Source organism: Triturus cristatus, chromosome 10, assembly GCF_964204655.1.
Source record: "Triturus cristatus chromosome 10, aTriCri1.1, whole genome shotgun sequence".
NCBI classification, from domain to species: Eukaryota; Metazoa; Chordata; class Amphibia; order Caudata; family Salamandridae; genus Triturus; species Triturus cristatus.
The window spans coordinates 840770382-840784969 of record NC_140593.1 but is presented as its reverse complement, the minus strand read 5'-3'; the positions used below and the strand labels follow the sequence as shown (position 1 = coordinate 840784969).

Sequence of the window (14588 nt, the reverse complement as noted above, 5' to 3'; positions counted from 1 at the left end):
AAAATCCTCTTTTCTGTTTTTACAATGTTAGAGAGTGGTGCTAGATAAACATTGAATAATGTGTGGCTCAGGGAAGAGCCCTGAGGGACTCAACAGTGCTAATCTTTGGGGCTAGAGATAAAAGACGGAAGCTGTACTGATTGTGATCTATTGCTTAGGAAGGAATAGAACCAATCCAGAGTGGTTGAGTGTAGACCAGTTTCATGCAGTCTTCAAAGTCGATGTTGCTGAGACGCAGTATCAAAGGCTGCTGATAGGTCTAATAGTATTAATACCGCAGATTTCCCTTGGTCTACTAATGACCCAATGCTATAAGTCACCACAAGTAAGGTAGTTTTGGTATGTTATTTACCCTGAATCCTGGATGTTATTACTCTTTGGATCTTGAATTAATTGATTGTTAACTAATCACTCCAGTACCTTAGCCAAATAGGTTTTCAATGAAATGCGGAGACAGTAAGAGATTGTGGAAACATCCACCCCATCTTTCTTAGCTATTGGCACAACTAAGGCCTGCTCCCAACTTGTTGGGAACTCCACCTCCTTCAAAGATTTATTTAGGAGAAGTGTTACCAGAGGTGCACTCTACTCTATTTTATGCCATTCCACTCTACAACACTCCACGCCACTGTACTTCACTCTACTCTGCTCTATGCCACTCCACTCTATGACACTGTACTCAACTCTACACCACTTCACTCTACGACACTACTCCATTCTACAGCACTCCACTCTACGTCACTCTACTCCACTTTATTGCACTCCACTCTGCAATACACTACTCAACTCTACTGTACTCCACTCTACAATCCTCTACTCCACTCTATGCCACTCCACTCAATACCTTCTCTACTCCACTCCACAACACTATAGTGCACTCTACGCAACTTCACTCTATTCCACTCTCTGCCACTCTACTTTATGCCACTTGACTCCACGCCACTCCACTCTACGCAACTCGACTCTAGGCCACTTTACTCTACTCTCTGCCACTCTACTTTACGCCACTCGACTCCACGCCACTTTACACTACGCCACTCCACTCTAGGCCAGTCCACTTTATGCCACTCCACTTTATGCCACCCCCTCTACAACACTCCATTTCACTCTTCGCCACTCCACTTTTCAACTCTACTCCACTCTGCTCCCCTTTATGCCACTCCGCTCTACAACACTCTACACAACTCCACTACATTCTACTCTATGATACTCTACTCCACTCTACGCCACTGCATTTTATGACACTTCACTCAGTGACACTTTACTCCACTCTACGCTACTTCACTCTACACCACTCCACACCACTTCAGTACTTTCTACACCACTCCACTCAACGCCATACCACTCCACAATACGCTCTACTCTATGCCACTACACTTTACGATAATCTGTGCCACTCCACCCTAAATACTCTACGCCACTACACTCTACACCACTCCACTCTATGACACTATAGAATACTCTGCGCCACTCCACTCTATGACACTCTACTAAACTTTACGCCACTCCACTCTACAACACTCCTCTCAACTCTATGTCACTCCAGTCTATCCCACTCCACTCTGTGACACTCCACCCCACTCTACGGCACTCCACCCTATGACTCACTTCTTCATTCAACTCTAGTACTCTCTACTGCACTCTACTCTACGACACTCCACTCTATGGCACTCCACTATTTGACAATTTACTCCACTTAACACCACTCAACTCTGTGACACTCCGTGGCACTCCACTCTAGAACACATCACTCCACTCTTCGCCAATCCACTTTACGACTCTCTACACCACTCCACTCCATGTCACTCCACTCCACTCAATGACAATCTACCCCCCCTCTATGCCACCCCACTCTAATCCACTCTACAACACTTTACTCCACTCTACAACACTCCACTCTAAGTCATTCTACTCTATGACACTCTACTTCACTGTATGCTACTCGACTCTACAACACTCTACTCTGCTACGCTTTACCCTACTCCACTCTACACCACTCCACTCTACGACACGCTACTCCATTCTACATTTTACTCCACTCTGCAACACTCTACTCCACTCTACTTCGCTCTGTCACTCCACTCTGTCACTCCACTCTTTGCCACTTCACTGTACTCCAGTCCACTCTATGACTCTATGCCACTCCACTGTAATCAAATCCACGCAACTCTACGCTACGCCACTCCACTTTACGCCACTTCACGACACTCTATGACACTCTACTCCACTCAATGCCACTTCACGACCTTTCACACCACTCTCTTGTACATTGCTCATTTTTAGTCATGCTGAGCAGCAGCCATGCTGGCCTACAACATGGCTAAAACACATTGGCACAGTCAAAAGCTCTTGCATAGGCACGGCACGGCTTTGCCAATGCTCGTTTTTTTTTCCATTTCCATTTCAACTGTACGAAGACATCTTCCATAGAGAGATGCCCCCAGAGACAGTGGCTATTTATGTGGCTTTTTTTAAAGATCCCTTACTACCATTGGTGCAGCATGAACTGAGGCCAAGAGTTTAAGCGGTCACTACACCCCGATCATGGGTGCCTTACTGCCAAAAGCGGAGAGGGGGGCAATTGCCCATGCTAGCATTAGAGCCAGGTCACCCTTGCTGCTTTTATTTTTGTTTGTTTACACAAAGGGGCAGAAAGTATCATTAATGCTGCAGGTACAGTGGCACCAGGGCCCAGTGATATGAGGAGCCAGCTAAACCCCAGTCATGTCTGTTTTACTATCCTTCCTTGTTCGCACTTGCTATGCCAGTAATCCTTTGGGCATCTGAGCAATGGCTCAATGGAGGGGAATACTGAAGGGTAGGGAGGGTTTTGCCTCAGAGAGATGGCAGGAAGGGACAAACTGGCAAAATGGGAGCCCTGTTTTTAAAAAATGACAGAGGAGAATGTCCGCTTTGCAGGCAGGAACTATTATTAGTGAAGCTGGTGCAGCTGCACTGGGCCCCAGGGGTCTAAGGGGCACACTGTATTACAATTATGACTCTCACTCCAAAAAAGGGGGAGTGGGGGCTTATTGTCCTTTTCAGCATTAGGGCCGAGGGTACCCATGCAGAAAAAAAGGGAGACAGCGTGTGGGAGTTAATTTCTTTAGCATTTAAAGGGACAGAGAGCCTGTTTTCAGATTGGATGATGGTGGGGAATGTGGGAAGACGCAGATGTGATAGCCTGCAACTCAGGGCCTCAGCTATCATCAGTGTAACAAGTGCCGTTGCATTGAATCACAACAACCCAGTTATGGGGATTAGTATTTTTGGGTCAATCAATGGCTTTGTTTGATTTATTTGCTGCTTTTATAAGTCTTACATTTAATGTGGATTAAGAGCTAAACGAAAAGTACCCTTGAAGTGATCTCATAAACCCTGCCCTGTATGCTGAGCCCTTTCCCACCCACTCCCCCAAGTCTTACCATAAAGTTTTGGAGGTGGGCCCAATTTAAAAATATTTTGCTTAGGGAGGCTCAGAGAAAAAAAGGTTAAAGACCTCTGGTCTAGACACTGGGATCCAAAGGCCAGTGATTGGCCAGACATTACCTTCTTTTTTCAGCTTGTGTGAAAACACATACACTGGCATGTGGCTAGGTTTTTGGTTGTCACAAAGGGTTGTGGAGCCGCGAAATGGTATGCTGTAAAGGAACGAGGAGGTAGGCTGCAGCATATCTACTCCCCCGCCAGTGCAACTTCAACCTGGCACCCCTTCAGGGTCCCTGCTGAGCTACTGGTAATGTAGTGGTCCCTGTACTAACAGTGCACTGGAGATGTCAAGTGACCACCTATTCCAGTATTTCGGGGGAGAGCACCTAGCACCTCCAGCGAAGGCAAAACACTCATATAGAGAACTGCTACTTACCCTCACCCCTTTCTCTTACAGTGCACATGTGTTTTGGGGCATCTGCCTCACACGCATGTACAGTGCAGTTCCTCATTATTGCCCTTCGGAATCTAAGGGATACGTTTGCGGAACCTTCCTGCGTGGAGGAGGGAGCCAATGGTGGTTGGTGAAAGAACCTGTGTGTGTGAGGAGGAAGAACCCCTATGCTATTCTATGGCGTTAGTGTATTGCGTATGATATGTAAGGTGTTACGTGTCTGAGTCCTGTACTATGACCATCTCCCTGCATGTGCTGCTGACCTGTAATGTCTTTGTGACCTGCTGCTGTAATGTCTTCATGTCTTGATGCACTCTAGTGTCACTGTTAGTTTTCGATTTCTCTTTCGCATGTCACACACAGCAAAAAACTAATTTCTTTGTTTCAAATGCATTGTCTCTTTACAAAACACAGAGTTTTTATTTGTGTCACAGCCTATCAGCCATCCTTGCCTTCTTCTTTCATGTAAGTTACCGCATATGTCTGCAATGTAATAACCCCATTCGCTTTATATTTTCCTCCTAGTTTGCAACGTGGACTCCATGTTGGTTTTCCCCACTCCTTCCCCGGAGAATGTGGCCATTTTCAGCCCTGGTTTCGAAGTGGGGATCCATGAGCTTTCAATCTGTACCTGGGTGAAAACTGGTGCCACCTATCTGGGCACCATGCTATCTTACGCCACGGAGGAGAATGACAACAAACTAGTGTTGCATGGCCGCAACAGCACAAATCAAGGCACCATCCAGTTCGTCATAGGAGACCCAGCATTCCGGGAGCTACCGGTGGTAGCACTATTGGACAACCGTTGGCATCACATATGCATCATCTGGTCCTCCATCCAGGGCAAATATTGGTTCTATGTGGACCGCCGGCTGGCTACTACCGGCTCCAGATTCCAGAAGGGCTATGAGCTCCCACCAGGTGGATCCCTTGTGCTGGGCCAGGAGCAAGACACCATAGGTGGGGGTTTCGACAGCTCAGAGGCCTTTGTGGGCAGCCTGGCTGGCTTTGCTATGTGGAACCGAGCTCTTTCTCCTGGAGAGGTCTCTGGGATTGCCATAGGAAAAGGCCAGCCACGGGGAGCTATACTTACCTTGGGTGATGTTGCGTCTGTCCGTGGACTTGTACAGAGGGTGAACTGCACCTGCCTAGACCACTGCCTGTAAATCTCATGTTCTTGGTGACCCAGAAGTGCAAAGCTTTGTCGTGATCATGATGTCACGCCTACCAGCCTGTACGAAATGGTGGCAGATTTAGGGGAAGGTTGGACATATTGCCAAGAACGTAGACGACTTCTTCCTTCTCGCCCTTTGTGGTTGTTGACCCCAGTACAACATCTGCCATGACTTGCTTCTTCATTTGTCTCACAATATTGTTGTGTACATTTAGTTGTTTTTTACCTTCTGTAGGTCCCCTTGATGTGTGGCTGCCCTATGCCATTTAAGGTCCATAGACTGAAAATGAATGAGCTGTGAGATTTGTGTCAAGGGAAACATTTAAACAGCACACCAGTTAAATTTAGAAACACAACTGTACACAAGGGAGAAACCTTCCCAGCATGGCTCGCACCACAGATATAGAGTTTGGTGTTTGCTCCACCAAACATCGTAAAATAAACATGTTCTATCTCAAGAAATGTCTTTTGGGACTGATACCCACTCCATGAAGGGACGGAGCTTATCTCTTGAAAGGGGGTGTCTACAGTGATGGCAGTGGAAGGCCCTAGACCAAGCACAGTTCTTAGTGGACTCAAAAGGCACAAGTGCTTCATGGACACTGAGCACAGTTTGTAAGGAACAATCTGGACACTGGCATGCCAGGGCTCCATGTTGAGGTTGCATCTTTTACAGAATGCCTGTTCCCTGATGGTAGCAGGACGCTATGCTCAGTGTGCACATCCTACACAGATGCCTGGTCCCGATAGCAGGATTCCTTGTCTAGAGTGTGCCTGGTGCCTGGAGATACTGGTTTTCATATTCAAGGTGCACCTCTTACACAGAGTTCCTGGTCCCTGAGGGTAGTAGGATTCCATGTTCTGAGTGGATTTCTTATACAGAGTTCTGAGTCCCTGAGGATAGCAGTCTTCTGTGTTCTGGGTATATCTCTTACTAATAATTTCTGGTCACTGAGGAAATAAGAATTCATGTTTAGAGTCCATCTCTTAAAGTGCATGGTTCCTGTAAGTACCAGTTTTCATGTTCTGGGTGCACCACTTACACATAGTTCCTGGTCCCCAGGGACAGCAGGATTACATGCTCTGAATATATCTTTTTCTCCAAATACATGGTCCTCAGAGGTAGCAGGATTCCATGCTCTCAGTACGTCTCTTATATAGAACTTATGGTCCTCAGAGGTAGCAGGATTCCATGCTCTCAGTACGTCTCTTATATAGAACTTATGGTCCCCAGAGGTAGCAGGATTCCAGGTTCTCTGCATATCTGCTCTTCCAAACAAATTTTGGTCCCCATGGGTAGCAGGATTCCATGTTTAGGTGTACATCTTGCAAAGAATTCCTGGTACCTGAGGGTAGCTGAATTCCATGTTCTGAGTGCATCTCCTACAGAGAGCAAGGTTGTTATGTATGGCGGGAATTCCATGTTCCGAAGCCACCTCTTAGAGAGAGTGCTGCCCCCTTAGGTTAAATTGACTCCATGTTACGAGTGCTCCTCTCACCAAGAGTACCTGGTGCTGGAAAATAGAGTGAGCTCATGTTCTGAGTGCAAACTTTAAAAGCTCTGCCTGGACCTTGGGGTATGAGTGACTCCATGGACTGATTGTGATTCTCACTGGGGGTGCCTAACCTCTGAGTGTAGAGAGGCTTATTGGAGGGAGCATCTCTACCCTCTGAATATCTCGACTCAGTGCACTGAGTGGACTCTGGGATATGGGACTCCAGGGAGGAAGCACATTCCTTACAGGAAGGGCCTGGGCGATGAGGCTTTCAGGGTTTGTACTAGCGTTATAAGAAAGGAACATATTGATTTTTGGCACCTTTCTGGTCACGCGTGTCTCGTGTTCAATTGTGCCAGTAGCCATTGGTGGATTTTAATAGATTTGGTCACCTCAGAAAAGGAGGACCAAAGGCCTCAGTTACCGTCACAGCTGAACAATCAAGGAAAGTGACTTTTTAATATGCACAAAATACTTGCCATAAACTGTCCCCGTGAGCTAGCAGGAAGCTCTCGGCCATGTACCATCTGCCCTTGTTTGTTCGCCCATTGGACGGTGCCATTGCTCAATCCGCTCCTTTCTGCCAGAGGGGAAACTGCCCTATAGTAAAACAGCGATTTGCCAACAGGCTGATGACTCGATAATGTTGTCAGTCGCACCTTTACCTGCTATTGGACTCTCGGGTCCTAGCCATACCAGACTTTTAGATGTGCTAGTATGTTAGTGTTTTTACAGCATGTGACCGTCTGTGCTGCAGGTCTACATGCTTTACAGAGGCTGCTGCTGAGCTGCAACACTCCTTATTTTGCTGCAGGCTTGCATCCTTCATTCGCGTGTCGATTCCGCAAGTCCTCTGTGAGAATCCAGCACTCTCTGAAAAGTGCGATCCTCCTCTGAGACATCCCTTTGTATGGAGTTCTGAGACATCCCTTTGGAAAGAGACCTGAGACATCCCTTTGGATGGAGATCTGAGACATCCCTTTGGATGGTGATCCCTTTCTGACTGCATAAGACCCAGGCACTCCCACCCTTTTAGATCCCTCGTTATATGTAGATGCCTTCTAGGCGGTGTAAGCCTTCAGCATTATAGCTCCTCTGAGACAATATATTATCCCGACCCTAGACATTGACTGTTTATGTTTGCTTTCTATCTTTGTTTTATTTTGTGTTGCATTCAAAGTTCTATTTTGTACCGTGCATTATTGCTTTATAAATTATATAATGATTCTGATTTTTGGGTGTACACATATATTTTGAAGTAACTTCTGTCTTGGGCTCGGTGCCCCAGTTCACATGGACGTGCTTGTTGTGGAGTTTAATACCAGATTCCTCTGCGGGTTTGGGGTGTTTGTTTCTGAACAAGAGCTCTCCATCTTCTCTTATCTTGCCCTCTCCCTACCACTGTCAGTTATAAATGTCTGCCGGGCATGTATACTCGTCATCACTGCGCCCCTACCGGGAGACAGAAATTACCACTGCTCTCCTTGTGGCCAGTCAATTCTTTATCTTAAAACACGTTAGTGTGACCACTTTTACTGCTCAAAAGCCCAATATTAACACTCCCGTGGGATCCAGCAGCTCCTCATCCTGTGATTGTACAGCTCACCACATGTGGACCCAATAGCTCAACACTGGGTTTCACTAGAAACCAGAGAGAACAGGACTGATCAGCGCTCTCTGATCTACAGGTTCCACGATGTAGTCAGCCACACTTACTACCTGCAGTCTACAATCGCTCGTCCCTGGAGGCCACCAGTTTCGGAATCCCACCAGGTCTGATTAGTCCCTTCCCATGGTTCTCAACACTGCCCATCTCCCCCTTCCCCGGATCTTGCCAGAGCATGTTTTCCCTACCCTTGTGGCATGTAAAGTTCTATGGCATTTAAGGGGTCCCACCAGGGCTTGCATCGGGTCCTTCTGCTCACCTCTTGTGGACGCAAGCTTTGTTGACCAGCTCATGGCTCCTGTGCTTGGGGCCTTGGAGCAGGAGGACTGGCAAAAACAAGTAGAGTAAAGCAGGGTGGATGAGTCCACGTTTAATCAATTGCTTTTTTTAAAAACTGTAACATACTCCAGACCATGGTGACAAATGTTTCCTCTACAATAAATCATTCCATGTAAACTGTGTAAAACGAAAGACTTGTTTTTTAGAGTTCAGAGAGACAGTGTGAATATGAGAGAGATCAGTGTGAGCATCTGGCTGTAACACCAACGTACACTAAGGTTTGCCTCACTCAGTCACCAAAACCTAACCCTGAATATTCAGTTGTCTGTTTTTTTGCTACTCACACTCTGACAACTTCCTATAAGCACACCCTGTGTGGCTTTATGTTGTTATGGGTGACTCTTACAGGTACAATCTCTTGCTTCTTAATATCTGTAGTCATGCGCACAGACTGATTCAAGGACACCCTGTTGGGTTTTTACTGTGTGTATGCATGACATTCTTAAGAGTTAGAATTACAAGGGAACCTTTTCATAATGAGCATTACAAAGAATTCCTATTGGCTCGTATCACGTATCAAGGTTTATATCATGTACTTACAATATTATTCTGATAAGTTTTAGTAAACCATGTACACGTGAGATTTTTGTAGAGGGGCACATACTGTAACCAATTACTTCAAGGTGTTCCCACATTTGACAGTGGGGGGAAATGAGGCGCCGTGAAGTAAACCATTTGCCCAGGATCACAAAAATTGGGAGCTAGGCTTTGAGTGCAGACTTTCTCATCAAACATTCTGCAAGGCAGCCCCTGGACTTGTCTTTTAGGAACTACATTTGTGTACTGTGTTCAACAGAACTGACTTCCAAAATACAGGTGCCTCTATGTCAATCTGGTAATGTAGAAGAATTCTTTCTAGAAAAAATAGCAGTCTTTAATCTCAATCGGGGCCAAGAAAAAACGAAAATCAATATTTAGAACATATAAACCAATCCAGCAATTTTAATGGAATAAAATGCGACTGTGCTGTTCTTTCTGATATGAAGAATATGAAAGGCGAAAGACTAGATTTTGTTTTCTTAACAAACAAAATAATCCAGGGGAGGCCAAGCATCTAAATGAATGTATTTAAAGAAATCTCCATAACAAAGAGGTCACCAATATCCTATATATTCTCAATTAACGTTTGTCAAAGAGGCAGACCTGCCAATTGAGCTCTGCTCCAGACTGCAGGCACCTTATACCTGTTCTGTAGTTGAGCTGCAGTTTCAGTGGCTAAGGTCAAGCAGATAAGCACATTGTCTTATGTTTTTTATGGCCAGGTACAGTATGTTTCGCAGCTGCAGAAGTAGGAGTAGGAAGCTGAATGCCCTTCTTTGAAAACTACATTAGGTCAGAAAGAGGGTAGTGACTGGAAAGCTGGACTCGGCGCTCTGGTGAGTCGGTAGCCTCCTGAGGCATGGTCCTGGCCTTAGCGACCACCCACTTACTGGCCGAAATAACACTGAAACCAAAATGGCGGAGTGGTGACACTGGACTAGTTGCAGTTTCGGTGACTTACCCTTGGCAGACAGGATCAAGAGGTGGTCAAGGCATGCATTGTTTACAACTTGCTAGAAACATCTTCCCCTTCGTAAATGTTGACTCTCGAGCAGCCCAGTTTACGGCAATGGTTCTAACTCGCATCAACTACTGAAATTCTGCATATGAGGGGTATCCTAGGGAGGGCATATCCTAGCTTCAGAACAAAATAGTTGTAACCTAAAGCTATGTGAACATGGCTGGGCTGATGTTGCATCCAGGCAAGGCCACAGACCGTATGATACACTGTATCTCCACAATAGACCACAACTTGACCTGTTGCCTGAGATTATCTTCGTCCCTTACCTGTGACAAGATGCAGAAGATTGTTGATGACTCGCTGTGCACGTCACTCATAGTCTGTGGGCAGGGCTGGCAAAAGCGGGCACCGAGCGTTTTCCCAGCGGGCCGGAAGTGTGGGGGCCGGTTTTGGAGTGGTGGGGTTGCTTTTGGTATAGGTGTTTGGTTTTGCAGCAGTGCTGAAATATTCCCACAGCAACATCCACCCCCAAGGGGGGTCCAAGTTAATTGTCAAGGCTGGTTTGCGTACGCTGTCTGGCCCTGTCTGTAGGGCCCACCTCTGGAATGAAGACCTGGCAGAGAGGTGGCTGATGAATGAGGTTTGCTGATTTCCGCTCCTGGTCATCATTCACTAGCACATACTACGCATTCACAGCATGGATACGCATATATAGATGCATTCATACATACACACATTTATTCAACATTCATTGAGGACTTATTTACTGCAGTTGTGACATCGGGTGGTGGGACGAAGAAGCAGAAGGCTCAGTTGCGTTCTGGAAGGTTTGGGTAAGGAAGGGACAGAAAGAAGATCCCGCCACCTCGTCTCATTGGCTGAATCCCTCCACCTCTTCTCATTTGCTGACCTTGCCAAGGGTCAGCCAATGAGAGGAGGAACTTCCTTATCTCGTCACAGAGTGGAATGGGGTCTGTGAGAGTTGCTGACCCCACCCCACTCTGTGACAAGCATCAGTGATGGACAGCAGTTACCTGGGCACTGCAGAGCTTAAATTGAAATGCCAGGGTTCGAGTCTATCAGTGATGCTCCCCCTCGTCATGAGGGGGAGGTTCACACAAGAATTTGCCAGGCTGAGGAAGTCACACCTTCTGGGCTGTGAAATCTTCAGCATGGCAAATTTCAGCTCAGACAGCCATGTGCCTGCTCATTTAGCGTATGTGCAGCTCCTGGCTGCCTGACCCAAGCTGAAAAGTGTCTGTCAGGCTGACTGTTGCTTAGCCTGACAGTCACTCTCTGTGCATTGGAAAAAGGTGGAGGGGCAGGGCCCTGTGCCCTTTAACGACGGGTCACAGCTGTATATAACACATTTATCCTATCAATGAATTTCAGTCCTCAACGGGTCCATATTCAGGGGATAAAACAATCTCTTCAAGCAAGGTTGCTCATGCTACCTTGAAAAACACATAGAAATGTAGAGCACATTTATCAAATGGGAATTCACTTTCATTCTAAACTGCAGTAATACTAACTTACTCCCCGCTAGCTGCATCTGCTACTCCTTTCACGTGCTCTAATTAACTCTCCTAACACTCTTTGTGAAATATTTCACACCCTTGGGTTCCCATTTCATTTTATTAATAATTTACATTTTATCAAAATGTTAAAGAAACATACATTATACAAACACTTGAGTGTCACATGCAATTTAAAGCAGTGCGCGTTGCGCCTCCATTGAGAGCACATCTACGGTCGGTGTTGCAATAAAGATTAACTTTACAACTTGTTTTCAATTAAATTGTATCCTTATTCATAAATTGAACCATTAAATCAAAGTGGAATTTCTGTTCACTTAATTAAATCTTTTTATCTTTTATCCCTATTTGGGTGCAAATGAAGCCTCGGGGGTCAGAATACATGCTTAGCAGCAAACAAAAGCTGCTTCTCTGAATACCTTCAGGAAAGCACATGTGGATTATCCTGTGAGTTTTTGACTTCAATATAGAAGTGGGAAGATATAGCGGAACAACCCACTGCAGACCCCTGTGTCTACCTTGGCCACTCTCACGAGGCCCACATATCTGGATTTCTCATCTTACGCAAATGCAATGCTAATCATCATTAGGATTTATCTGCCCAGTCAATGAAGCGCCGCATACTTTGCAAGAGAAGTAATAAAGCACATTAACAGAGTTAAGTCTGTCGTAGGAGGACAACGCTGGGTTTGCAATTGTTAATGGCTGCTCCAGAGAGTTATAAGAAATGAGTCTTGCTCAGACTTCTCCATGCTGGAGACTCCGAGGCCTTTGTGGCATGTGTGGGAAGTTCCAAAGCTCTGGACCTGCACAACTACAGGCCTGTGCACCCAGCATTGAGGGGAGGACCATTGGAAGGATCTCATTGAATATCACTTCCCTGTCACGCCAATTAGAGCTGCACTTCCGGAGACCCCATGCAAGCCTTTATAGGGCATAGACGCCATCTTGAAATTGACCTGTGAGCTCTTGGGAAGTCACCGCAGATCATAGAGGAAAGGAGAACAATGTTCATGGAGAGGTGCGTGTCTTGACTTCCAAGCAGCTGCTTTCTGTACTTGCTGCTGTTTCATGTGGAAAAGACGTGCATGGTGTAGGGGCACTGACACAAAGGTGTGGAACGATAAAAAGGGTAAGTATGAGTTTATTGTATTAATCACATTGATTACTGTAAGTATAACAGACATAAAAACGATTATTCTTAACATTTTAAAATTATTTTAAAAAATATATATAAGTATCTTTGTACTGTGTCATACCGTATTTAAACTAGTTGGCCCCATTATTTTCCAAACATACTATGGGTCGGATCTAAGATTTCATTTTTCTACTAATAACAATGTGGGGTTGCGCAGTAAAACAACAATTAATTGCCTCCTTTATTATTTAAATGTTCTCTTTTTTGAAGGAGGCCCATAAGCAAAACGTCCTTAAAATCAGCAGTTTTGGGCATAGGCATACGACCTATAATCTCTCCTTTTTAGCAACACAACTGATATTGTCAACTGACACACAACTGACCGCTCTTGCCATTGAATCTCAGAGTCCATGCTCACTCAAACTCAAATAATGCAGTATAAAACAGTCTAAATCTCAAATATTTCCTTTTTAATGTGCCTTGTAAATTCGGTTTAATATAGTCTTGTTTTAATAAGAAGTAGAATTTATGGACCAGAAAGGGGTGTTGTATAAAATATCTTTTTCATAGTTAATTCTGCCCAACGTTTTTCTTGACAACTTCTTATGTGTAATGTAGTCAGTGTTTCTGTTAGTGGTAGATTCCCTTGATTTCCTTATCAATGAGTGTTACATTTAATTTCAAATATTTGTAAGAGTTATTATTTAATTCTTATAAATTCGATATTTTAATGTTGTGGGTTTTGCTATACCAGTCACACATATAGTTTATTGTTGCAGCAGTATGGGATGTGAGTAATAAGTTTATGTTTTATTCCAGGCTTAATGTACAGTATGGGGTAGATATCAGTAGATAGTATTTGTTTAACGTTTCGCCTATATGTTTTGTCTAATTCAACTCTGTTTTTGGGAGTAAATACTGAAGAAGAAATACGGTAGAGAATAGTTTATTACCCATTTTAACAGTTTGTTCCACAAATGTTGACAATTGATTTGTCCCCTTACACCCACCAACGTGTCTTCTAGACTCCCAGTGCCTTAGCCCACATCGCCCTACCCCGTGTCTGCCTATCCCCTTATGTCATAGTCTCCTTGTTTTCTAGGCTCAGTGTCATCCTGACCTTGTATTTACCAACGCCCTTACTCCGTATCTCCCTCTTCCAACCTTGTTCCATTGCCTCTCTGTTACTGTGCATAAGTGGCGGCTGGTGGCATTTGAAAGTGGTGAAGCGTAGAACTTTGGGATGAGTGACCTGTGGCGAGCGCGTGTAGTGCGCAAGCCTGACCGTCATAAGAAATATTTAGGGAATCGGGGGGTTCAGGGGCTTCTCCCCCCACAAAAAGTTTGAAAAAAAGAGTGGGAAAATGGTGCATGTTCAAGCAAATTTGACAAAGCAAGAAGGTTAATAAGGCAATTGTGAAAGTGTAGTTATGACATCAATAAAGAGATATTGATGTAGGTAGCTGCTTATTCAGTATAACCACAGAACTTTATAACAGACTTTGAGATAACAATGCTGCGTACCTACCTACCTCACAGATTTTCTTATTTATTGATATACTACTGAGGTAATACAAGTTATTGGCCCACATGCATCAAAGCAAAAGCCAGTCGCAAACGGGCAGATTCTCAGAATCTGCCCCTTTGCGACTGGGATTTTTGCATTTGGGATGCATCATCCCAAATGCAAAAATCGCAATTTAAGGAATCTCTAAATTGCGATTCCTTAAATTGCTATTGCATTTAAGGAATCCCAAATTGAGATTCCTTAAATGCAATGCATGAAAGTTTAAAAATTAGCGATTTCGCTAATAGGGGGAGCAAATTACCATGAAGTTGAACTTCATGGTAATTTG

At 44.8% G+C, this 14588-nt stretch overlaps 1 protein-coding gene across 2 annotated transcripts in view; it reads left to right on the top strand.

The window, feature by feature from the left end:
* PTX4 (pentraxin 4) overlaps positions 1–11721 on the top strand; it is a 71763-nt gene extending 60042 nt beyond the window's left edge. The window contains exon 3 of one of the 2 annotated variants that reach the window (XM_085628473.1): positions 4409–11721. In XM_085628473.1, coding sequence (XP_085484599.1) covers positions 4409–5049 — 641 coding nt within the window. In that variant the 3' untranslated portion in view covers positions 5050–11721. The remainder of the gene's footprint in view (positions 1–4408) is intronic. The other variant, XM_085628471.1, reaches the window with a different exon arrangement.
* Positions 11722–14588: the final 2867 nt, after the last annotated feature.